Below are 26,085 nucleotides of genomic sequence, written 5' to 3'. Positions count from 1 at the left end.
CAAACTTATGAGTAAAAAAAAAACATATTAAAGCAAGAAAAATGCCAAGTCTCAAAAGCCATCTTTATTTGAAAATAAAGCCAATGTGTAATTTTTTGGATTCACATTTTAAAGGATTCTAATGTCTTCTCTGTTTAGAATTTTTAAAGGAATAACTATTTACATTATTAGAAGGAACTATATAGATGATGTATTACAGAACTGTACACTTGAAACCTATGTAACTTTACTAACCATTGTCACCCCAATAAACTTTAATTTAAAAAGAAGGAACTAATATTCAAAATGGCTAATAACCTTTCTTTCTAAACAGTTGAATTTGAAATGCAGCCTATGACTTTGTTCCTGTAAATTCATCTTTCTGATTAGGGCTACTACTCAAGTTGCATTCTGTGAACATAGTAAATCAAGTAAAAATAGAGAAAAGTGGACTGAGAAGCACATTTGGCCTGACGGGAAAGCCAGTCCAGGATTATCCACAAAAAAAAAAAAAAAAAAAAAAAAAAGAAAGGAAGGAAGGAAGGAAAGAAGAAAAAGAAAAAAGAAAAGGAAAGGAAAAAGAAAAAAAAAAGAGGGGGGTGTGTGGAAACCAAGGATTGACTTTTTTCAGGCAATTCCAGCAGTGGCTTTTAATCCTTAAGGAATAAAAATCACAGCTTCCGGAGGCTGCTTGTATGTGACCTCTCTATAAAATAAGTGAACCTCACCCTTATTTCACGTACTTGCCAAGCACAAATGTGGGGTCCTGCCATGCCACCTACCGAGTGGCCCTTCTACAGACAAAGATGCAAGAAAAGCTACCAGGTTGATTTTCATTGGAGTAGGCCCTAATATGTGGCATCTGGGAATTGAAGCTCATTATTGCTCAGGAAATGGTTTTAACTGAATTTTAAATATTTTCTTACATTTCAAAAATCATGGGGGCTTGGCTACCTGTGGGTTATAGCTTTCATCCCACTCCCAGAGGAACAGGTCATGCATCTGGTAAAATTAGATATTCCATATTCATGCACAAGCATAGTAGCTCATCTATGAGCTTCTATAGCCATTTGCAAAAACTCATTAAAATCTAAAATTCTTTGCATGGCATGAAAAAATGACTGTGGCTTGAGATCAGGCACATTTCTTGTATTTGTTCAAAGCGATGTTATGTATTACACTTCAGAGCATTTTAGTAAGTTATGCAAAAATACATTTCCAACAAATATCCAAGCTGCCAAAAGCAACCAAACAGATTAGTCAGATTACTGAGAGCTGCAGTTCTCCACTGAATACACTGCCATGTGCTACCCTAAAATAGGGGGGCAAAAAAAGTTCTCGTGTGACACTGGGGAACATAATTTACATCCTAATTGGGTGGCTAGGTGTTCTTTTGTTTTTCCTCCTTTCTTTTACTCATTCTTTTTATAATCAAAACAATCCCATTAATTAGCATACTCTCAAACAGAAAACTTTAAGTGGACCACATTCCTAATTGCATGAATTTTAGTGTCACTCCCTCACCTCCAAAAAAAAAAAAAAATTGTGGACACCCATCAAGAGCAAAATGATTTAATGCCAGATCAAAAAATGTGTCCTGGCTAATGGTATTAAGAATGGGATCACCTTACTTCAGATTCCATGCCCTGGAGATAACCCATTAGAAGAGAATAGGTTTACTTATAGAACTTCAAGATTAATGGATAAAAACTTTTTTCATTTGATGAAAGAACTTGTTTTCCCAGTTGTCACTCTGAGAACTTCCAGTAGATATATTCCTACCTAAGCCACCTTACAAGAACAAAGTTGGACTGGTAACATGCATTCCCCGTTGCATTTCCCCCATGCATCTCATGCACTGTGCTTCAAGAAAGTTGCCAGCCAGCCTGTGCGTGACCTCCCGTCCATAGCAGCCTGGCAGCCATGAGGAGAGTTGTTTTCTTAAATTATACAAACCTCCAACATTAAATTGCTATGTCTGACATAAATATTATCCCCTTCTACTCTCAAGGAATTTTTCTGTGAAATTAAATCACACACAGGGGGGAAAAGGCAAATAAACATAAGTGTATCAATCAGCAAGCACCAGAAATAACCCAGAGTTGGATAGTCTAAGACATTAAAATAAAAGAGTATTAAAAAAAATCTTAAAAACCTAAAGCCACAACAAGCAAAACTCACAAATAAACCCTGAAAGTGCATCACCCCACACACAATAATTATGGCAGGCAGCCACCACCAGCTTTTAACTTTGGAGAAAAATATCCACCTCCTCCAGCTGTGTTTCCTCTTCTTCCATCTTCGCCTGAAGAGTCACACGGCAAATGGCCAGAAAAAAGGGGTGCATTAGTGGAAACTCTACCATCGGTGCAAAGAAGCTGTATTTGAACTTCAGTGGTGAACCAGCATTACCAACCTTTATGCTGTGGCCCTCAGAAGGTGCAGAATATTAAGCCATTTTGGTCTTGCTTCACCTACAGTGTTGTATAAATGATGGAAGTGATCTTTTGCAAAGGTGGAATGAAGAATGGAAGCTTTGCTCTCTCAGTCCCTAGATTATATGCACTGCTTTTGAATATATATAGATATATATTTTACTCAGGAATGAAAATATGAGAGTGTAAAAATGGCATAATTCAATCTGTTCTAATTTTAAATGTCTTACTAGTGCAAAGTATGATAATGTAAAATTTGGCTTTTGCTTTATATTGAGGACAAATATTCACCCTATCATTCAGCTTTTTAACATAGATTTCTTTCCCTGGAGGGAAATTGGTGTATTTTGCTACGTTCATGTTAAAATGGAGGGGATTTAAATATACTCTGAAATATAGCCATCTTTCTTTCACAAAATTCTTAAACAAGAATCATTTTTCATAGTTGGGGAATACTCAGTATCTAATTACCCACAAGAATGAATTTGTAAATGTAAAACTAACATAAATACTGATGATTGCTGTCAAGGAAAGGAATGGCAAGAAAGAAAAATATTGATTCTGATACCAAAAGAAAATAGTTTAACCTTTATATGTTAACTGATATATTCTTTTTCTTCTTTACTAGAATGATAGTATCAAATCTGAGAGTTCAAAATGCTTTTTTCTTTAAGCATTCAAGTATTTTTGAGAAGTCAGCAGGGAGCTCACAGTATCTTTTTTATCAGAAGATAAAAATGAGACATAGCCACTCAACAATCTGTTAAGAATTATCTTCCAATTCCTTGGTCTATAGTAAATTCTCTAAAATGCCTGATCTTCGGCATCCTCCGGTAACCTTTAAGAATCGTGGTTTTGCCCACAATGCCTAATCGTTGCATCATCTTCACTTTTTTTTCAGGTTTGCTCTAAATTTTGTAATTTACTCTATGTAGTGATAGTACCCACAGGATATGAGACATGAAATCACCAGACCACATTAGCAAAAACAATAAAAAACATACTGCACATGTTAGCACTGACAGTGCAGAGGGAGCCTGATATAGGGGTAAAAATCCTCAAATCAGACATCTAATTTTAAATAAAAGAACACTAAGAGGCCCAACCTTAGGGCTATGAGTTCTAAATTTTCAAAAAGCCTTGTTTCATTTTCAATATACATTTGTTTTTTTACAGAAAAAGAAAACAGAATAGTATCTTTCTTACAAGATACCTAACAGTGACTCTTTCATATAATTACATGGTTTACAGTAAAAAAAACAAAAACAAAAACGAAAAACTAGTTGACGCTCATATAGTCTCCCAATGCTACAATAATAGGGAGAGACAAGGAGTTTCTGAGATTAGATCTACAAATGGCAGAAGTAAAGGTTACAGATGCAGCCTCATAAGTGCAAGAAGAAACTTGGATTTCTAACAAAAGAAATAATACTAAGGAGCTGTACTAATACTCATCAATTATAGTTATGCCCACTGCATCCTAAGTTCTATATCAAAACAAAGTTTCTATCCTAAAAGAACAGCATTAAGATCTGTCTGCAAAATGAAGAGACCCAATACGGATTAAGAGCAACACAGTTCTCCCCCTCCCCCCTTTTTTAGACCTAGCATGGCCTAGATATTTATAAAATAATCCTGTCTAACTTTGCTCTCATCTTAGAATGTATGGACCTGGTCAATGGAAAGGAAGTGCTTACACTTAGTTCTCATGCACTAAAATGTTGTGTGTGTCGAAATGTGCAGCTCATACTATACTGCGGTTAGTCAATGCTGACGTTTATGCACATGTTTACACTCTACATTAGGAAGGGTGTGAGAGGAAGGGTGTAGTTTTGTTGACCCCACAGACTGAAGCTTATGTAGGCGTGCCAGCAACTGCTTCCTCTTCCTCTGTCCTGTCATTCAAGTCACAGTCATAAGATACAGTAAAGGCAGTGGCTTTAGCCTCCAGATAGCAAAGGGACAAAGCCAGAGGAAGGGAAAAGGTGAGGGAAAAAGTCACTGACTGAGAAGCAGAGAGAAGTAGCCCGAAGATGAGGAGGAGGGAAGGAAGGAAGGAAGGAGAGGTGATGGGAACGTAGTGCTGGACATCGGCGGGGAGAAAGGAGACCCAGACCCTGGGGAGGCTAGGGAAAGCGAGATAGCCATCCTCATCAAGGAGCGAGCGGAAGCTGGACGGAAAGCATCTGCAGAAACTGAAGGAAAAGGACCCCAACTCAGAATCCTTGTGCTCAGCCTCTTTGGGAGGCTTCTCTTGGGTGGGAGGACAGTCAGTCTGAGAGGGGGCTACCACAGGGTCGCAGATAGAATCAAGGGCAGCCACCCCACAGGCCCCCCGCTCTGATGTCTCCCCCGTGGAAAGGAGCTCGAAACTGTCTAGTGTGACTTGGTCGGCCTCCCCAAAGGGGTCTTCCTCTGAAATGTCTGAAAGCAAGTCCAGCTCAGGGACTGGCGATAGGTTTGGGGAAAGATATGAAGCACAGCAGATGAGTGGTGAAGGTGGGAATATGGAAACAGGCTGTTCCCAGGCGCAAACCCATGACTGAATGTGAAATTACACAACGGATGCATTCAAAGGAGAAACAAAGGCAAAAGAGAAAGAGGAGAGAAGAAATGGGTAGTTAGTGAACACTTTTACTCTAAAGTAGGGATTGATCGTATTAACACAGTGTATTTAGAAAATGAATTAAATGATCCATATTTTAAGAGGAAAACTAAACTACTTTTATCACGTAAAATGTATAGGTACAGACTGACTTAATTATTGTTTTTTGACTGGCTGCAAACAGATACAATGAAACTCGAATAGCATCATTACTTTTAAACCTGGTTGCTGACAGACATTCAAAGCGTTAGAAAAAGGCCAACACACCCAGTCTTTTGCCAAAGATAAGCAGAATTTCCTTTGGAATTTAAAAGAACTTTTAAAAAAATAACTGGGTGTCTAAAAATAACTCAGCAAAATGGAACAGAGACTTTGACTTGCTTAGCTATTTTGTTTCAGATGTTAGTGTAGTGACTCTCCGTGGTGCCTTGTGAGCATAATTATAAAAAATTCTGACAACTTTTCAGCAGGTGAAAAATACTTTGATGGACACAATTTCTGTTCTTTTTAACTAAATAACTTTTTAAAATAATTTTTTAAATATGATACTCGCAAATTCTATGATACTCGCAAATTCTTCAACAAAGGTGTGGGGTGATTTGATGGCATATGCTGCCTGAAGCACTTGTCCTCATAGCATAAGGTCCACATGGTCCCCCACTCCCAATATGGTAAGTACTAGAGGTTGTCAAATTCCCGAGGAACTGGCAGCTACTTCACCTAGCAGTTTCTTTAGAAATTCATGTTGCATGTCTTTAGAATTTTCAAAGTTAAAATTTAGAAAATATGGTAAATCTACAGAATGATTTCTTTTTTCATGTTTACTTTCAATGTTACGCATAAAAAAGTTGCTATGTGCAGATCTGAAGAACTCAAAGCCTCTTCACATCAACTTCTCAGTGACTTTACTTGCCCGAGGTGACAAGGTGACACAAAATAACAGTGACAAATCTGAAAACACGATATAGGCTACTTCCCCATACACTGTGGTATATGCACCAAATAAGGGCTAAAAGCAACACACCATCTTCTCACTCACTGTTCAGAAAACAATTACCTTTTGCTTACGAGTTTCTTCGTCATCAGTTATAGATTATTAATGAAAAATTATATTTTTCATAAAAACCATTCTTTGTTCATTTCAAAAAAAAATTCAAGTCAACATAATTACAAAAATCAAGGCAGGTTATACTTTAAAACGTCCTTGTAACAAACAAATATAAATTTCAAATCATCATAGCTTTTATAATTTGTGGATTTGACTAAATAGGATTACGAAGAGCATCAAAAGACCAATAAATTACTTACTTGCATTAATATAATTTATGTTGAAAAATTTTGCTTTAAACAGTATTCAGAAAAAAGGTTAGAGGCCCTGTCCAAACTAGCAAGAGTCTACACATATTTGAAAAATAGGAAATTACATCAACAGGGAACACACATTAACTGATTTTAGATAATATTTTGAATTCTGAAAGAACAGATGCAACAGAGCGCCTCTAGTCTTAAGTGCACATTTAAATCACACAGCCTCCTAATTTACCATACCTTTCCTTCAAGGAGCTGCATGTGTGGGGCTTTAGTTGGGCTTCTGATGTCTCTTCTGCTATCCCCGTCTTGTATCAGGGCAGTGCTGAGCACTCCACGGCCGTACGCTGAAACCTCCCCAGCAGGGCCAGGAAAATCCTTCATGAGACTTTGGTCCACAACGCCAATTGGAGCTAGTAAAGAATGATCGTTTGGATTACTGTAGGACATCAAAATGGTCAAACTTTAGGGAACTTTCCTCCCCTTACACAGAAAAAGTGGCAGCATGTAGACAACAGGAACATTGCTTGAGCTCTGAAAATACCAACATACCAAGTAAACTCATTTTTAAACTTTTACCAAAGTATAAAAGTATTCTGAATTTTTAAAAATTGGTTTCAGGTATACAAAACAATGTCATAGTTAGACATTCACATCCTACACAAGGTGATACCCCCCCTCCCGCAATCTGCTACCTCTCTGACTTTTTAACCCATTAAACTAAACCAGGGTCTCGAATCAGTTTTTTGAAGGATGTACTCTGATCATGGAACTGGCCAGTAGAAGGCGCTCTAAGACCAGCTGAAAGGAGCCATATGTCAGCATCACAACGTAAGCAATATTCTAATTCTCTAGGGTTTCTTTGATCTTGCCTGAACTTATTTCTGAATCTATTTACTATGACAAATAATTTACCTATTTATTAAAATAACTTGCTTCAATAAGTTCAAAGAATTCTCCCATAAATGAACCTTTAATTTGAATCCAACTTAAAACTGTAACAAGACAGTAAAGGTAGATTTCAAGGAACTTTTGTGTTTATGTTTAATAGTTTTAATATTTCTAACCTTTCCTGAATGCCTCAACTTGACCTAACAGTAAATCTAATACATAGACACCCCCCCACCTCAGCAAACCTAGTCCTCATGTGTACCTTTTACCTCTCCTACAGATGGGCAGGAACATATACGGTGTTGAAATCTGTGTCCTATGGCAGATCAACCTAAGAAGGCCTCAGATCTCAGCAAAGAAAGGAAGGTGAATGGCAGCTGGCGAAGCCTCTCTCCACCTGTAGTCTCTTCTTCAAACCACAGAACCACCACTGAGGTCACTTCATCTGTACAAAAAGCACTTGACTGGCCTGGCTCCATGCCTCTAGGGAAGCCCAGTAACCACAGAGGCCTTTAGGCTGCAAGCTCTCGGAGGGCAGCGACCGTGTGTGAGCCACCATCTGTTGAACTTGGGAGGGATCAAGCACTTCTAATCCATGTGTTACAAGAAAACTTGGGTCCACACCCCTGACATTCCCCGTCCCAAACTTCTTTCTTCCCCAGTCTTGTCTTTTTCACCACCTTCATATATGCACCAGTTACTCCAGCCAGAGACCTTGAAGTCTCTTCCTTTGCCCCTCACCACCAGCACGTCCAATAGAGTCCTCGGGGCTATTTCTATTTCTAAATGTGGCCAGTTCTTCCATCTCTTTCACCACCCAGGTCCCTTTTAAGACTTTCACAGCCTTTTAATACTTATATTTTTGAAAGCCCACAGAAAATCATAAAATGAACTCACATCTTACATTAAGTATAATTATTTTCCAGATATTTTTAAACTTTTGATATTTGAATAACTTTCGCTTGGAAAGTATATGGCTATGAGTAACTCTTTTAATTTATGATTATGATTTCTAAGTACCCTTACACATACTCAGAAATTACTGTAAAATGGGAAAATCTGACCTAGCAATGGTTTCAGACATAATATTAACATTTTAATGAATTTCAAACTTAAAGTTACACAATTGACAAATTTAAGTTCGTAGGGGGATTTTTTGGTTTTGCATTTTGAAGCAAGTAATTTTTATTAGGTCTTAAACACTCTGAGAACCCTGAGAAGTTTGTAGGAGCCAGGCACTGAGCTTATGGTGCCAAACGGCTACTGACCCACGATCCCCCAACGCAAGACCACCATTGCTCTCACCTGGATTATTCCTAACCAGTCAGCCTGCGTCCTCTCTTGTCCTTTCTAATCATTTTTGAACCTGCACCAAGTGATTCTTTAAAAAAGATAACTGGACACTTATGTGCTTGCACGAGTGTGTGTACACATACACACAAAACCTTTTGACCGTTTCCTACAGCAGCTAGAATAAAAACCACATTCTTTACCACGGCTTGCAGCGCCCTGCATAACCTGCCCCCAGCCTGCCTCTCCCCATTACTTACTAAGCTCAACTACACTTGCCTTCTTTCTGTTCCTGGAATGTATCAAGCTCTCCCTAATCTTATAACTTTCAGACTTGCTGCTCCTGCTTCTTGCAATGCTTTATCTCCTTTTGTCCTATTCATGGCTGCCTCCTTCTCATCCTTCAAGTCTCAACTGAAGTGGTTCTTTCTCAGATAGGCCTCCCTTCCCTGATGACCCACCCAACCCAACTAGTGCCCCTGCTTATATTTTCCACTTGCAGGAAGACATTGCTTTCCCCGCTCTCAAATGAATCTTGGTTGTTAGCTCTCTTTAATAACTCATTTGTCTATTTTTCTTGGTTTGATTTTCTAATTTTGGAATCTAAATGTTCTGAAAACAGCTATTCTAGATTGAATTTTTATTTGATTTGATGTTTGATATCACATTGATCTTACATTCTACATAATCACTAGAAGCTTTAATTTATCCAAACTTAAAATGAGAAATATGTATACATATGTCTACATTAATCTAGCCTAACTTATAAACTAAACAGGAAAAAGAAAATATAACACATGTCAACAACAACAAAAGACGTTGATGGGGAGTGGTGAGGAAAATAGAGCTCAGTTCCAGGTTACAGCCTAGTTTTGCTCTGGGGCGTGGGGGTTGGGAAGGAGAATATAAGCCTTAACCAAATAGTCCACTGGCTCTCTGGTCCTGTATTGGTATGAAAAGCCTTCTATTTTTCACAATAACACAATAATCCTTTTGATAACCTGCCCATCTGATGAATTACAGTGTCCAAAACACAAAAGGAAAATAATGGATTACTGTGTCGTGTTTGCTGCTTTTACTTGTAAAAATCATTGTTTTTAGATATAGACCTATTATAACCCTCTGCACTAATTGCCCATATAAGATGGTAGGTTTCCTTGAACACAGCTGATGTATCTCAAAGAAAACACAGTGGTTTACTCCTTTTTTTTCTTTACTCTAAAATTTGCAACGTAAGAGTTCTAATGCCTCCTAGTTTAAAACAAAGGCTGAAACAGTGTTCAAAATGGGGAATGATTTCTCTCAGGACATTCAACATCACTGATTGCATTTATTCAGCACTTGTAAAAGCTCTCTGTGGCCAGGGGCAAGGCTTGTGAAATATTTACAGGAGCAGGCCAATTTTTCAGATTTACTTGAAAAATGCTCTGTCGTTGATTAGCTAAAAGATATAGCAATAGCTATTGTACATTAATAATTCACTAAATTTAAGTCACTGTATTTGGGCATGTGAACATATATCTGAAACATAGTTTGTGGTCCTCTTGCACATACTTTGGGTGGTCTCATAAAACTATACTGAGGAGTATCCAGAATCAACATTTAATAACTATATATACCAAATGCCCACCAACAAATCCTGGGAAGATCTGTGTTTATCCCTGGATCTGTTTTCCATGTTTATTCCAGGAAAAATAGATCAAGGCCAAGGGGTGTCAATTCTGCACTAATGAGAGAGAGCATTTTAAACTATTAGCATATCCAGTCTGTTTTAGTTAATTATTTAAAATATAAGTTGTTCAAGTTCATATTTCAGAAAAGGTATCAGTAATAATAAGCAACCAAAAAAGGTTTTTGCTGATAACAGTAGCAAAACAGAACATTCTAAATTTAATATTACTATTTTTGTGTATGTTTTGAGATTCATCAATTAAAAAAAATGTTGGAAAACTACTTCTGGTAGAAAATCATCCACAGCAATACCGCCTTTTAGGTAGAAAAAAAAGATTAAGTTCTTCATAAAGTATTCTAATATAAAATTAACCTTAGCTCTTTTATAGAAAACCTGCTATTAACACAAAATTAGGGTAATAAGATATATATATATATGAAAGGAAGCATCAATCTTTTCCACGTATAATTTATATAAAACTACAAATATGTAGCTAATTAGAGTTCCAACAGGAAAAATATTCTAATTTATACATACCTCCCCTTGGGTGAAAGAACAAAGGAACATATTATATTTCCTTTCTTTTTGTTAAACACTGTAGGGCCGGCCGAGTGGCATGGTGGTTAAGAACTGGCTTGGGACGCCAGAGGGCTCCGGTTCGGATCCCACATATGAGGGCCAGTGACACTGCCCTCTACAGCTAAGATGCTGAACAACAGCTCAACCTGGAGCTGGGCTGCCGTGGGTCGCCAGCGAAGGCATAGGCTGCAGTCCCCTGCTGCAGTGGGCTGCCATAAGCTACCATGTGTAGCCGGCAGCCAGCGTGAATGGCCACCAGCCAGCGTGAGCGGCCAACAGCCGCCGTGAGCGGCTGTCCAGAGGCTGGTGACTGATCTGGCGACTGATCTGCCTCGCCCAGGAAGAGTGCAATGATGGTGCCAGCTTGGGCCAGTGAAGCAACATCCTCCACAACTAGACTGAAGAACAAAAAACAACAGCAACTTGTCTGTTCCCCTTCCCCCGATTCCCCAATAAAATCTTAAAAAAAAATACAAAACAAAACAAAACAAAACAAAAAACACTGTATTTAAACTAATCCTTTGAAGCTGTGAATGGTTTCTCATATGCTGGAAAGTTTGGTAAGCTTCAGTCAGAGTTTTTAAACTCATAAAAATTTGAATGTTTTAAGTTCCTTTGAATAAAGGTTCAGATGTTACCACACCAAAAAACCCTCGGAATTACATTTTTGCATTAACAAATTCAAGAAATTAAGCCACACAAAATACATCACATTAAGTCAGAACAGTAAAAATGTTGTTTATGCAACATCTCATCAATGAATTCTCTTAGCTAATATTTGTGTGCATTGACAGTGCAAAGAAAACTTAGGTTCAGAATGACAACTTCAAAACACAACAAAATTTTCTTCGTGAGTGTAAGAAATAGCATTTTATTTACTCAGAAAAAAATAGCTATCCCTCTATGGGATTTCTTGGGGCCTTATTAACTAGATCAACAATTTCTGATCCCACTGGATTAGAAAAGATTAATGGCATCAAATCTATCATAAATGTGTTTACCTCCATCTAGACTCCTGGAGGCCCGTTTACTAGACGTGCGCTCAAAGTGTGGTGCTGGTCTATCAATGAGGGTGCTTGCCTGGCGGGTCTGGGCTTGGGTGCGGCCGCTGTAGCGGAATTTGGACCCCAAGGTCAGGAACTTGGCCTTTGGTGGCTGCTCTGGAGACACAAGCCTATAGGGGTAAAAATAATAAATAAATAAATAAAAATTAGAATTTATGTTTTTTTTTAAACTTTAAAACTGTATATTTTAATATCGCATTTTATTAAGTATGATTACTCAATGTAAAAAAAAAAGGCTGCCAAGTTTCTAGTAAAAAAGCATTATTTATAAACCTTTCTACATACAGGGCTTTATGATAGTGATAAGATGAATAAATCCACATTCATGTATTCATGAATAATGCTTTCGTCAACGTGAGCAAAAGTGCAGCTGTTCTCAGTGTATATCAAAGGTTATTTATTTGTATAAGCTTAAATCGTTTAGATAAACACATATGTCTGATTTTTGCTCATAGCTGTAAGTGCCAAGTAGCAATCCATTACCATTAGTAATTCTTAATATTTATGTCTATTTCTCCTGGGAAAGAACATCTAACTCAAGAATCTGTTCCATCAAGCGATGCTTTCCCATGAAGAACACAGCACCCAGTGGATCTGCAGAGATGACTAACATCCTCTCTTGCCAGCACAATTCTAATGCTTAAAACCTGGTTCATAATGAATGAAGTCAAAATTGCTGTCAAATACTTCCACGTATGTGAAAATATGCTTTTAGTAAGAGGGCCAATCTTGTCTGGAATACAACTGAAACTTCCTTACTTTCACTGTCTGATCAAGAGTTGGCAAAACGTCTTAACAAAAAGATAAGCTCAGGGTTCTTGTAGAATTTATTAAATAAGAAGGTATTACTTGACAATTCCACAATATGGAGAACGTCACCAAAATTTTTCCTATCATTCTTCAAAGAAGAGTGATTTCTTAAAGAATTCTTTACCATTTTAAGTATTTCTAGGCCTTCTGCCCAATTTTTTAGAAATCTTATTCTGTTTAATAAGTAATGAAAAGACACTCAAGTCAAGGTAAAGCTACATGCATAATAATAACACAAGAGGCGATCCTCCATTAATTCAATAGAAAAATAACATGTTATAATTAAACTGATGAAAGAAGAACTAATGCACTCTAGCTTTCTTGGCTTTAATTTATTCATGTAGGGTAGCAGAAACATTTCTTGAAAACTTCCATTTTCTGCCAATAGATGTTCTCAGGAGACACAGATGATGCTGTTGAGAAAGTCTACTCTGGCAATGCCAGTACCGCAAACTGTACTTTGGAAAAAGCAGTATATTCTTAAATTAGAATGCTAGAATACCAGAAATTTAGGCCAGAAAAGAACTCTTACCTGTGGTTCTGCATTCTCTCTCTTTCTCTAACAGTTAAGGAAACTGACCCCCCAAAAGATCAGCACCCTAATCACAGAGTAACAGAGGCAGAGTGAGAAATGTGCCATTTACATGCACTGTCTCCTGATGGGTTGAATACGGCAGGGTTTCCTTACCTTGCAATCCAGCTAAACATGGATTTCTTACATGCTGTGTAAGAAAGCAATGATCTATAGAAAAAAGGGTCACTGGCAAACATATCAGTGCAATCACTGATTAAGAAATGCTCACTCTCCTTGAAGAGCAAGTTCGTTAAATCACATTTATGTATGATCTTTTTAAGAACTATTCTCTGTAGCTACTGGGAGATCAACCAAAGGGAAAAAGAGAGACATTTCTAAAAAAATACTTCAAAGGAGAAACACGCATTGATGACTCAAAGAAGGTATCTCTCCATCCCCTGAAAAATTAAAAAAACTAAACAAAAGAAAACAAATGTTGGCAAGGATGTGAAGAAATTGGGACCCTTGCACACTGCTGATGGGAAGCTTTGGAGCACAACTTCTCAAAAAAATTAAAAAATAGAACTACCAATGATCTCACTTCTGGGTATTTACCCAAAAGATTTGAAATCAGGATCTCAAAGAGATACTGGCACTCCCAGGTTCATCACAGCACTGTTCACAATAGCAAAGATGTACAAACAACCTAAGCATCCATTGACAGATAACTGTATAAAGAAAATGTAACACACACACACACACACACACACACACACACACACACACACAGGAATACTATTCAGCCTTAAAAAAGGAAAACCTGCCATATGCGACAACATGGATGGACTCTGAGGGCATTCTGCTAAGTGCAGCAAGCCAGACTCAGAAGGGCAAATACTGCATATATGAGGTATCTAAAACAGTCACATTCCCAGAATCAAAGACTGGAGAGGTGGTAACCAGGGGTTGGAAGGAGGGGCAAATGGGGAGTTATCCATCATCTGGCATAAAGTTTCAGTTAAGTTAGATAAATAAGCGCTTGAGATCTGCTGTACAACATTGTACCAACAATCAACAATAATATATTGTACATTTAACTTTTGTTAAAGAGGATAGAGCTCATGTTAAGAGAGTTTACCACAATAAAGCAAAATTATTTTTTTTAAAAAGCGACTAGAGGTGAGGAGGAGAGTGAGGCTGGGGTATCTGCACCCTTCTGTAGGCTCACCTCTGTTTTAACCATAGGCAACGTCTTCCAGGAATGAGCAGCTCCATAGGAGGATTCACACTCATTTTCAATTTACAAATTATATAAATCCAAGAAACACAAGGAACACATTTTAAAGGCAGATATATGTCACAATGCAAAAGAAGGAAAGTCATTAACTAGGGGATTTTATTTTACTTATTTCAAATTGAGATAAAACACTTCCTTGCCTGACTGGCCCTGGTGAGCACATTACACAAAGTATTAGCTTGCAGATTAATTTTCTGATGACAAAGAGATCTTTCAGTAATTAAAATGCAATTACATAGAAACAAACGTCAAAACAAACAAGGGCGGGCTTGACCACAGGCATTTATTAACTTTCTATAAAAGACCATTTTTGGTGACTTAAGTCAATGGTTATATAGATACATTTTCAAGAAAATGGAGACCAAGCAACAAAACATTTCAATACTATCACTTCAAGCTCACTGTATTCCCTTTTGCTGTTATTTTTATTTCCACATCAGACCCATCCTCTAAGAATAACATCAAAACCACTACAAGGCATCTTTTATTTCACTTTGGGGAATTTCAAAGCTATGATAAGGGACTAATCATCATAGAGCACTTAAAGGCCTTAAGCAAGATGATCTAAGTAATGATGTGTTTCAAAAGAATTCGACTTTCACATATTTTACTGCTTAAGAAATGTATTAACATTTTAATTTTATAAATATCCTGTCATTACAAATCAAATATTATTAATGTGTAACTACAGGAAATAAAGGAACATTTTTTAAGAAAACCAACATATGAATTATTAAATCAAGCATACATTTAACGAATGCCAAAGGTTTCCATCAGGCTCTCTATGAAGCGGCTGAGGACACTAATTCACTTGGGATTACTCCAGTTCACAATGCCAAGTTTAAATGGCAGCTTAATGTCATGCTAGAGAACCTCATGTTCATCTTGTTTACATACCACCACCACCACCACCACCACCACCACCAAAAAAGCACTGATAAAACACCAGGGAGTACATTGCTGCAGACAGTCAGGGAGTCTAGCACAGTGGGTATACTTGTGGGTGGTCAGAGCCATATACCACTTGGGTTTCAATTCCATCTCCACCCGTTCCTATGTATAAAATTATGGGCATGCTTCTTAACTTCTCTGTTCCTCAGTTTCTCCATATGGGAATGAAGATAATAGCACCTGCCCCATAAGATTTATGATAAAGATGAATAGAATTAATCCATGTATAGCACTTAGAATCATGATGGGTTCTAGTAAACGCTGAAGCAAGGATAGCAGCTTTATTATTATGCTCTTTTCCACTAATATTAGTCTACCTGAGTATCAATCAATACAAAGATCTGCTTATTTTTTAATGGCTTCCATCTGAAAGCCATTTTAATTTTCTAAAGAAATCACTTGCATCTTTTGTGAAAACCTAAAACAGAATAAAATCCATTTATTGGCTTCAAAGCACTCTGCAAGTAAATTATGGTTTGCCCTTTCTGTGTTAGATACATGTTTTATACTATGTGTGAGCAAAGTTATACGAGGTTTAAAGATATAAAAGCACTTCTGTTAAATTGGTCTACCTTTAAACTGGGGTCCATGGTATGTTAGCAAAAATAATGGAGGGGCCTGCGGCTTTCCCGAGCTAAAGGGCATCTCAGAAAGGCCTGCTAGAAGACCACAAGGCGGGGGGCGGGCAATGCAGAGGTGAAGAGTGTGGGCTTTAGAATCAGAGCCAGGTCCCCACCTCTGCTCAGCTTTCCACAAAGTGGACAGGAATCAATGAGATGGTGCAAGGTAAAGCAATTAGCTCTGCGACTGACCACAATGTGTGCTCAATAAATGTCAGCACTTGTCATCTCTAAAATGATTATTGCTTGTGTTATCGTTATTTGACACGGAAGCCCGCTGTTTGTCCTGCCTGGACTTGTGTCATTTATAACTTATAAATGTTACCTGTTAGCTTTATTTGAAGTAGGCTCATGCTATCTAAGGAGAAATCTGCCATGGCTATGAAGAAAACTGTAAACTTTTCAAAGATTTAAATGATCAGTGTAACTAAGTCAGATGGATTCAAGTATATTTTATGAGTTGCATTTTTCCTCTAAAATGAGTATATTAGAGCAATTTTGAAAATAGAGGGTGCCAAAAAAATGTATACACATTTTAAAGAAGGAAAAAAACTATTAAAATTGTAATACTCGATATATACCGATAACAAAAGATGAATACTAATCACATTTGACTTCTGCAATTACAATAGGTGCTTGAAGTGGTTATCATCGGTGTCCAGACACTTCTGATTACGGCGAACTACTGTTTGAGCAACGCTGACCAAAGTGTCCCCCAGTAGACAAATATTTTTTTGGCACCCCCGGTAGATAAATAGCTCACTGTGGCACTAAACTAAGAATAAATAATAAGGACAATGTGATAGTGACGATGATGATGATACAAACTATTACAAACCAGAAATGGTTCTAAGTTTGTTTCATGTGTGTTATCTCATTTGCTCTTCAAAACAACCCTGTAAGGTAGGTACTGTTATTATTACCATCACATGGATGACGAAAATGAGACTCAGAAAGGTGGAGTGACTTACCCACAGTCACACATCTATATGGAGGGACAGGATTAGACCCTAAGAGTCCCAAGCAAAAACCCTAAAGATAAAGGGTCTGGATACACAGCTACATACACCATGCTGATAGAAAGCTGCGGAAATACAGATAAAGAAGAAGGGCAAAGTATCGTTTGCCAAGAAAAGTAATGTAAGAAATATGCCTTTGAACAAAAGTATGACTACCTGATAGCACTGAGGATCCCGATGATGTGGAAATGGCGTTATCTGGAATAGCACTAACCCCCAGACTGTGGGATTTTCTCTTACAGAGAAGGAGTGTGTGTATCAGGACAGTTGTGCTATTTAGGATAGCACTTGATAGCACATGTACAGAAATGGCGAGGTCAGGACACAGGACTAATCCAGGACCAGCAGATGGGCAGAGTGATGTGCAAAAAAGGGCAGGGGCTTGAGGGGGTTAGAACACTCCTGACAAAGCAGCAAAGGGGCAGACCACAGGGTTCGAGCTGGTTTGGGAAAGAAGTTAAGCAGGAGGGAGCTGATAAGAACAACTAAATGAAACCTAAGACAAGTGACAGTGGGAAGAATGACAGCCGGGTTGACAGCGTATGGTGGTGGTGGAAAGAAAGGTGGCTGTCGTCAGAAAGTGGAGTTTTGGACCATCGCAGAGGCAGACAGTTCTGAGTGATGACAAGGCATGGCCAGGGCAACAGAAAGAGACGTAGGAGTGGACGTGGCAGACAAAGGAGACTTGTCACTGAGAAGAGCAAAGAGCCATAATGCAGGGTGTCGCTGCATCTGCCACACTCTTCACTATCACCTTCCAGTACGTAGAGGGTACCAAGAGCTGTTTAATTAATTTTAACATCTTTTCTTAAAATTACCTGTAGAAAGTATGATGTTCCACACACACTTTCCATAGCCTTTTCGCAGCCCGATGGTTTGGCAGTTTGAATCCAATGGTGCTCTCAAACTGTTCCAGCTAAAATAAATCCATAAATAAATCAGCATGTTTCATTAAGAGTTAATTAGAAGCTACTAAAAACATGGACTTGGATTTTCACTAAAAAGTAATTCTTCTTGAATAAGGTAAATAAATCTAATAGAATTACACAAAATAGATATTTCATAGCCTGCAACACTTGTTTCTATGAAAAGCAGGTATCAACCACTGACATAAAGCAATCATCCTTCAAAGTCCACTAAAACTCATTTTACTACCTTCCTATTGGTCTCTACCACTTAGCTAATTCAACAACAACAAATCATGAGTCCCCACGATGTGGCAGGAACTTACTGCCTTTTCTTTTCTGTGAAATTGTGGTTGTTTCTTGTTTTTTAGCAACAGGAATATATATGCAGGTTTATTATCAAGAACCCCGACCTTTTTTCACCATGGAGGAATAAAGAATAGTTCCCTTTCTTAAGTTCAGTGGCAAGAATTCAGTTAGCATGGCGGGACAGAACACCGATAAAGCCTACTCAGATATGTCACGGGCTGTATATGGCATGCTTACCTCTGCTGGCCTAACTTTAATGTAGAAGTTACTGCGCTTATAGGAAATTTTCAAGATTTTCGGCCAAGCAAAACGATTGATTCTCAGTCTGTCTTTGTAAATGAGGAGCCCATTAGCACACACGCCCAGCTTGATGTCCACGCCTTCAGAGTCCTGCCAAGAACAAGCCAGTTGACCACTGTTAGAGCTGTGAAAGCTACACAGATTAGGAAGCTCATGGGTCCCCTCAAACCATGATGAGGAATATCAATATAACAAGTTTAGATTTAAATTACAGTGACAGTACACAAATTAATAGAATCAGTAAGAAACACAACACATTTTAAATCTATTCAACTTCAGGGATCAAATCTGATTTGTCAAAGACTATGGGACACAATGTTCTTCAAAAGGCATAACTCATGTTCTTGAGCTTGGTTCTAAGAGCTACAAAGAAAGGAAACAGCACTTGATTTAGATATCCTGAAGATATGAGAGATAAAATGTGTTTGCCTAGAGGCTATTCCAGCCCTTGGTGACTGTATGTTGGCCTAAAGTATGTTCATCCATTTTACTTCAGACAAATTTATCTCAGATGGAGTGTTCTAGCTCATAGCTATTAAAATTATGCCTATATTCTGCAAAACACCAATCCCTCCCAGAAAATTTCTCTTTTAGGCTGACAGTGCTAAAATCTTTGAATTCTTTCAAGTAGTTCTTCAATAACTTAGAGTGCTGACATCCAGTTCTCATTACAGCATTCCTTTGGCTGGCAAATGGGTTGAAGGCGATTCTTAAACTTATTGATATTGTTTTCTTTCCCCAGTGTTTTAATTTGGAATAGATGACAATCCAGAATAATCACCAGCTGAAAGATTTTAAAAATCAAGTAAGTTTACAGATGCAAGAAAAAAAACTGGCTCCTCATATTTCAAGTAGTGTTGAAGATCTAATATGTACAATATTCAAAGTATCCAAATTATTGTTTATTGTTAAGGGAAAAACTGGATCTCATTCAAAATATGTAAAATTGGAAGAATATTATTCAGAGATATTCAGAAATCATTAACAGCATGGAACAAATTCTCACAAAACATGCTGAAACAAACACCACATTTAGTGCAGGTCTCAATTCAATAAAAGCATAACATTCGAACTGCCTTGTTACTGAGAACAATTTACCACAATTTATACTAGTTTTAAAAAATTAAAGTACAGTGCTAAGTAACTGATGCCAGCAGCTTCCACTGCTGATAATGTGAAGAATTTTCGAATGTACAAATAAAATTACATTAGACCATCTAAGAGGTTTAAAAATCTAATCTATAAAATGCTTTATTCACTGATACTCTGGCAGCCACAATTCTCTCTAGGAACAGAGTAAGAAGCTGGGGTGAATCAGGCACAGGTGCCCAAGCAACTTGGCACCAGACACAATCGATGTGTTTGCCAAAAACCTCACTGGCCGTGGCCACAGGCTGGGACCGGAAGGCTGCCCAACACAGCATGTTCTCACCACAAGTGAGGAGGCAACCCTCATCTGAAACACTCAACAAAGCCATCTCCAGTCTGAGACGATCTCTAGAAAGGACACTGAAGCTATTTTATTTGACTTAAAAATAAACACAAGTAAATCAGTTGATTTTCAGTTGTTCCACGCATTGTTTTAGAATTATCAGTATTTGTATGAGTACAAATTACAGATGAAAGATAAGAAGTGAAAGGGAAAAAACAGGCCTTCGTTCCCCATATTTGACTCCTCTCAGCAACCAAGTCAGAAAAATAAACGAACAAAAAGGAAGTATCTTCTCTTCCTTGCTCACTGCCTCGGGAAGCCGTTCTCTGTGGATATCAATAGGATCCCATGCCCACGGGCTTCGAAGGGGTTCAGCCTATGTAAAGTTCTCCAAGCTCAGAGAGAAAAGATGAAGGGAAGTGGGGGGACCCTGGTTTTCAATACCCAGATTCCCTCCCTGTACGGTCGCCATCAGGCTGGCTGTGTCTGATAATTGCAGCTCCTCTTAAGACAGCCCTCACCACACAGATCTCTCCTGGGTTCTGGCAACCACTCTGTCCTCACTCCTTCACATTCAGAGAGGTGAAAAGGTACCTTGTGCTACCTCAGAAGTATCACTCCTTTGTCGTCTCCCTGTACCTTTATCAAGAGAACTTTTACTCAATACCCTTCAACTTGTCCTAACATGAATGTGCCAATATCTTCTGGTAATAAAATATTAACTTAAAAAATTGAAATATGATATCAAGACAATGAAAAATGTATAAAAGCACAAAAACTACATGAAAAGTTCTTTTAAATTGCTACAGATATCTTGCTGATCAAATAATATCTGAGTCTATCAGATGATAAACAGAATGAATGAATAAATGCTACTTTCCAGTATTTTCAAAACCATCTGCTCCTAACCACAGAACAAGAACTTTAATTATACTTGTAATAGAGTTGGCAACTTTTTTACTTTTCTAAAATACAGGCTATAAAATCAAGAATCTTGAAACCTTGCAGTATCGCCATCAAAGAACGGGTTTCTCACTAATGATCAACAAAGCAGCAGATCCAAGATTTACATGCGGCAAGTTAACAGGGTTTGGAGTAGGAGAGGTGCGCTCCCAACCTGTTTCCTGCTCCCTGCCTTATTTCTGTTTTTCAGCGAACCCAGCCTGTCCCCACTATGCAGAGACATGAGCTGAAAGACACAAGTGTTAGGAAGATGTTTCACCTCCTCCTAGGTTTATCGGAAGGTATCAGGCAGATGGGACTGCTTTACGCAACGTGGCTTGGGACATGTCCTTCACTGCATTCTGTTTCATGTAGTTTTTGTAAAGTAAAAACATCTGACTCGTAAATGAGATGGTGTATGTGAAAATACTTTTTTAAATTAAAGGCATATGGCACCTAGCAAGCTAGAAATGCTGCAGCCAGAGACTGTTTGCTAATGGAAAAGTGTTTAAAGGAGCAAGTGAACAAAAGAAAACATGAAGTAATACTTGCAGTATAATCTCGTATTTAAAATGCATGAGTTTAATTAAAGGTTTTTTTGAGCTCAGAGATTTTTTAAAAAAACAAGAAAATATATCAAAATATTAACAGTGCTTGTTGTGCACAAACAGATTTCAGTGATTTTTATTTTCTTCTGTTCACCTCTATTTTCTATGATGAACATGTGTTACTTTAGTAATAGGGAAAAATATTTAAAGAAGACAGGAAGCCACTGAGGAAAAAAAGAGCACTTTGCAAATATGAAGCACTATAAACACAAAAGCAAGAAGTTTTAATCTGAGGTGTAGGGAGGAAAGATATCTTCGGGTGGGGGGCTTTCCTAGAAATTTATCACATCGTATCATCTGGGCTTCATGGGCTACATCTAAGGATGGGCAGGGTCTATCAAAAGCAGGCAACCATGGGTGCCCTCAGCATGCTGAGTTGACTCCAGACATAATTTTCAAAGCCAAATCCATCTTTCACCTTCCCTCTTGTTCTCCTCCTTGACTATGGCTATTACATGATCATCCAAACGAGGGCCATGAATAGGTGATGTTTGTATTTATTACTGGCACCCCACTCCCTCCCCGTCAAGCCACCCTCACCTTCTCCTAACACCTCTCTCATTACTCCATTCTTTTCCCACCTCTGAAATTAGACTGAAGGTGCTGCGTCACCTGGCGCCTGGGCTAGCCTGCTTTCATCTTACAAGACGTACAAAACAGACGTACAGGGAGAAGAAGTGCAATGCTAGGGCTCGTCACAACCCAGAAGCTTTGTGGACAGTGGTCAAATCCACACCACTTCTGCCCTTTCCCAGTGGCTGAGACCTGCTCTCCTCTCCTAACGCAGAGGCAGGAGAGGGAGCTGGGACAGAGGCAGCATCTGACACAGCAAAAGCTGAGACAGAGTAAGCCAGGATGAAGGATCAAGAAGGCTGCCAAGGTAAGTCAGGACAAGTACGTATGAAAAGGGAGCAGCTAAAAAGATTGGGAAAAGAAGAAAGAAGTAGGGGGAGAATTAATTAACCCTCCCACAATTATAAACCCCACAACTAGTCACCAAAGGAATACCTGCGAGGCCCTCGGGTGAGGATGAGTAGCCTTTTGCTAAAGGTGCACTAGGCTATTCTGACACTGGTGTCCTCTCAAAAATTCAGTCAACAGACTGGAAAGATGCCACGTCCCCATTACACCACAGTACCTTGGCATGATGTAGGTCAACACCATACATGGAAAGCCTCTTCGCATTTTCTAAGAACTGAGAATCAGCTTGTGCTGGAGATAAGCCCCTAAGAATAAAATAAAATAAAAATAAAAATAAAGTTTTATCTTACTGATGGAAAAAAAAGCAAACATGGCCAAAATGGGGAAAGAGGGGTATGAGCCTGGAGAGTCTGGGGTGGAGGGTGTAACACAGATACATTTGCAGACAAGTAGGAAACGGGTAAGAAGGCTCAACTCTTAACCTCTAGTATTTTTCTGTTAAGCTCCTCTAATATACACCTGTGTATTACAAGGAGGTGCCCCTCCACCCTTACCCTTTTTAATCTTACAAAGTTGCTTTCGATTTTTTTCCACTGGGGTATAAAAGGCCCAGCAATAATGGGTACAGCATAAATTCTTACTCAGTTTCCTTTCACTAAGATTGATCATAACAAAGATCAGAAGTATTGTATTTGATTTTACACCTGTGTTGGTGACACATATCATCACATTCTGTCCACATTAAAATTATGTCCATTGCTATATATTTTCCCAATTAAACCAATTCCAAACTCCTAGAAATCAGGACCAAGTCCCATTAATCTTCATATTGGCATTTCAGCATCTGATATTTTAAATTTGAATTACACACGTCAGTTGATTAGAATTGGGATCAAGTTAATAAAAAGTACTTAAAGTCAAATACTGCATTCATTTTTTACAAAAGAAAAGTCAATGAATGTGGTCTGTCTAAAAACTTCTAATCTCTAAAAGCTCTTTCAAACCATTTTAGTCAAAATTTTCAAAGACTTCAATTTTGAGTATGGGACAAACTATAATTTTGTAGCTAGTTTTTAAAACCTGTACTAAAAAAAGCATTTTGTTTTCACACAGATACAAAAGTTCTCAAAGTGTAATGTGCTATTTAAGCAACTAAGTAATGCTTAGCTAAACCAAAGGTCATCTTCTGTGGATAAGGAAATTACCTGTGTATTTCAGTTATTTCTCCTACGTCCATTAGCCCCTCCCCACCTTTCAGATTCAAAACCTGACGCCTCAACATCTCCGACTTTCTTATGAAGGATGGTAATAAAAACAATTAAAAGGAAGAAGAAATATATAGTAAATGCCAAACAAGTATGTGGGTATGTTTGTTTCGTGTGTGTGTGTGTGTGTGTGTGTGTGTGTGTGTGTGTGTGTATCAAGGAATAGGATTGGGAGTAGAAAGGAGATATCATGGGTGAAGTCAATTTTTCCAATAAATGGAAACATGTAGCCTCATGAGCGTAGTTCCTCAAGTGATAATCATAAAGATGATGAAGAGATATTTCAAGGGCTGCAGGTTGTCTTGATTAGTATTAGGTGACGTTCCAAAAGGAAAAACTGGATAATCCCACAAACTACGCTGAAACGTCTAGCAAGTTCAAGTTCTACAAGAACAGCTATTTACATCTGACATGGCCACTTTCTCTCCAGTCAGCAAGTCAACGGACCTGTGGGTTTTGTGTAGCTCTACCACCTTTTCCTCCAGCTCCTTCGTCTGTATGGGGGCAAACTGGAAGTCACTGAGGTCATGACTGGCATGCTCTTCCGGGTCATAGTCTCCCAGCTCAGCCTGCAGTGTGTAAGATCCCAGGAGGGCATGGGTCACGAAGGAGCAGGGCAGGCGGCCAGAGGCAATGTCCTGCCGGAGTTGAAGGCACAGGAAGTATCTGTGAGGAACAGGGGAGAACAGGGCCGGGGAACAATTAGTTAAGATCACAGCACTCATAATCCTTGAGTTCTACTATTCCTTTTTGAAAACAAATATACAATAGAGGCACTCTTCATATTCCCGGCAAAAAGCGTCTTCTGCAATAAGGCGCCCACCTTGCTCCTTGGACCTCTAACTCTGCAGCTTATTTACAGGAACTGAGTCTAGCTAGACAGCAAAGTAATAGGTCATTCCGAACTGCTATCCCAGTAACAGCATATTACGACTAGTACAATAAAGAGTTTTGTGACTGAAGGTAAAAATTCCAACCACTGAAGACTGTCTCCTTGGATCTCAAACTAATCAAAATTAGCATGACCTTCAAAAGTTGTAAAGATTAATGAAATTTTAAAAATAGCTTCAGCTCTTAAGCTTTTGCAAGAAAAGCTAATAAGGTTGTCCCCTTCTATCCTTTCTACCATTTTCATACTATTGGGTTGTCGGAAAAGTCATGACGTATTTTTCTATGCTTTTAAAAGGTCATTTATTTATATAAAGAAGATCAATCAATGATATATTTCCCGTTTTGTTCGATAACCTTTTGCCATCTTTCAGTGAGCTTCATAATTCCTCGTTCATAGAAGGACCTGTCTTTATTTGCAAAAAACTGAACAAGGTGCTGATTTACAGCCTCATCTGAATTGAACGTTATACCACGCAAGGAGTTTTGAAGAGAGTGAAACAAGTGGAAGTCTGATGGTGCAAGGTCAGGCGAGTACGGTGGGTGTGGCAACACATCCCATCCAAGCTCCAATAATTTTTGACGGGTCATCAAACTTGTGTGTGGTCTCGCGTTGTCGCGATGGAACACAACTCCTTTACAATTAACAAGCTCTGGACGTTTCTGGATGGTGGATTTGTTCAAACTGTCAAATTGCCGACAGTACACATTTGAATTGTTTGGTTCCTTGGTAGGAGCTCGAAAAACATGACACCTTTAAAATCTCACCACACTGAGAGCACAACCTTCCTCTGATGAATGTCTGCTTTCGATGTCAATTGAGGCGAATCATCATGTCGGGACCAAGACCGTTTGCACACCACATTGTTGTAAACAATCCATTTCTCATCACCAGTATCAGTCACTTCAATAAAGGATTGTTTTCCTCATGTTTAATGAGCATATTGCAGATGTTTATACGCGCCGTCAAATGAACTTCTTTGAGTTTATGCGGAACCCAAATATCAAACTTGCTTACGTATCCCAGCTTCTTCAGGTGGTCGCTTGAATGATGGATGTTCAATGTTTCTGCAATCTCTCATGTCGTGTAATGTGGGTCTGACTCGATCAATGCCTTCATTTTGTGGTCATCAACCTCGGTGGGACTCCCTGACCAAGGGGCGTCACTGAGATTAAAATCACCAGCACAGAATTTTGTGAACCATCATTGACACTGACGTTCTTGTAGAGCACTGTCACTGTAAATTTATGCAACTTTTTCACAAGCTTAACGCGCATTCTTTCCTTTATAAAAGTAAAACAGTAAAATATGGCAAAAATGCACAGTTTGGTCTTCCATCTTCAACTTGTTGTAAAATCTCCAATCCTCAACCAAATTGTTCAATTTTTTTTTTAGAATGAAGCTAGAACTGTCAGCTGTCAAATGACATTGCAATAACATAGATGCAAATGACTCCAGTACTTCCAAAAATGAACTAGTG

General features: G+C 38.4%; 1 protein-coding gene across 25 annotated transcripts in view; it reads right to left on the bottom strand.

Moving 5' to 3' along the window:
* EPB41L2 (erythrocyte membrane protein band 4.1 like 2) overlaps positions 1-26,085 on the bottom strand; it is a 210,049-nt gene that overhangs the window by 36,273 nt on the left and 147,691 nt on the right. For 14 of the 25 annotated variants that reach the window (XM_019663469.1, XM_019663481.1, XM_019663489.1 and 11 more), the window contains exons 7-13: positions 24,164-24,382; positions 22,669-22,756; positions 18,486-18,638; positions 17,853-17,950; positions 11,761-11,933; positions 6,568-6,740; positions 1,936-1,998 (exon numbers count right to left, since the gene is read on the bottom strand). In XM_019663469.1, coding sequence (XP_019519014.1) covers positions 1,936-1,998; positions 6,568-6,740; positions 11,761-11,933; positions 17,853-17,950; positions 18,486-18,638; positions 22,669-22,756; positions 24,164-24,382 — 967 coding nt within the window. The other 11 variants (XM_019663476.1, XM_019663487.1, XM_019663479.1 and 8 more) reach the window with 3 other exon arrangements.

This window comes from Hipposideros armiger, unplaced genomic scaffold (assembly GCF_001890085.2).
Source record: "Hipposideros armiger isolate ML-2016 unplaced genomic scaffold, ASM189008v1 scaffold_391, whole genome shotgun sequence".
Taxonomy (NCBI): domain Eukaryota; kingdom Metazoa; phylum Chordata; class Mammalia; order Chiroptera; family Hipposideridae; genus Hipposideros; species Hipposideros armiger.
This window is presented reverse-complemented; position numbering and strand designations above follow the sequence as displayed.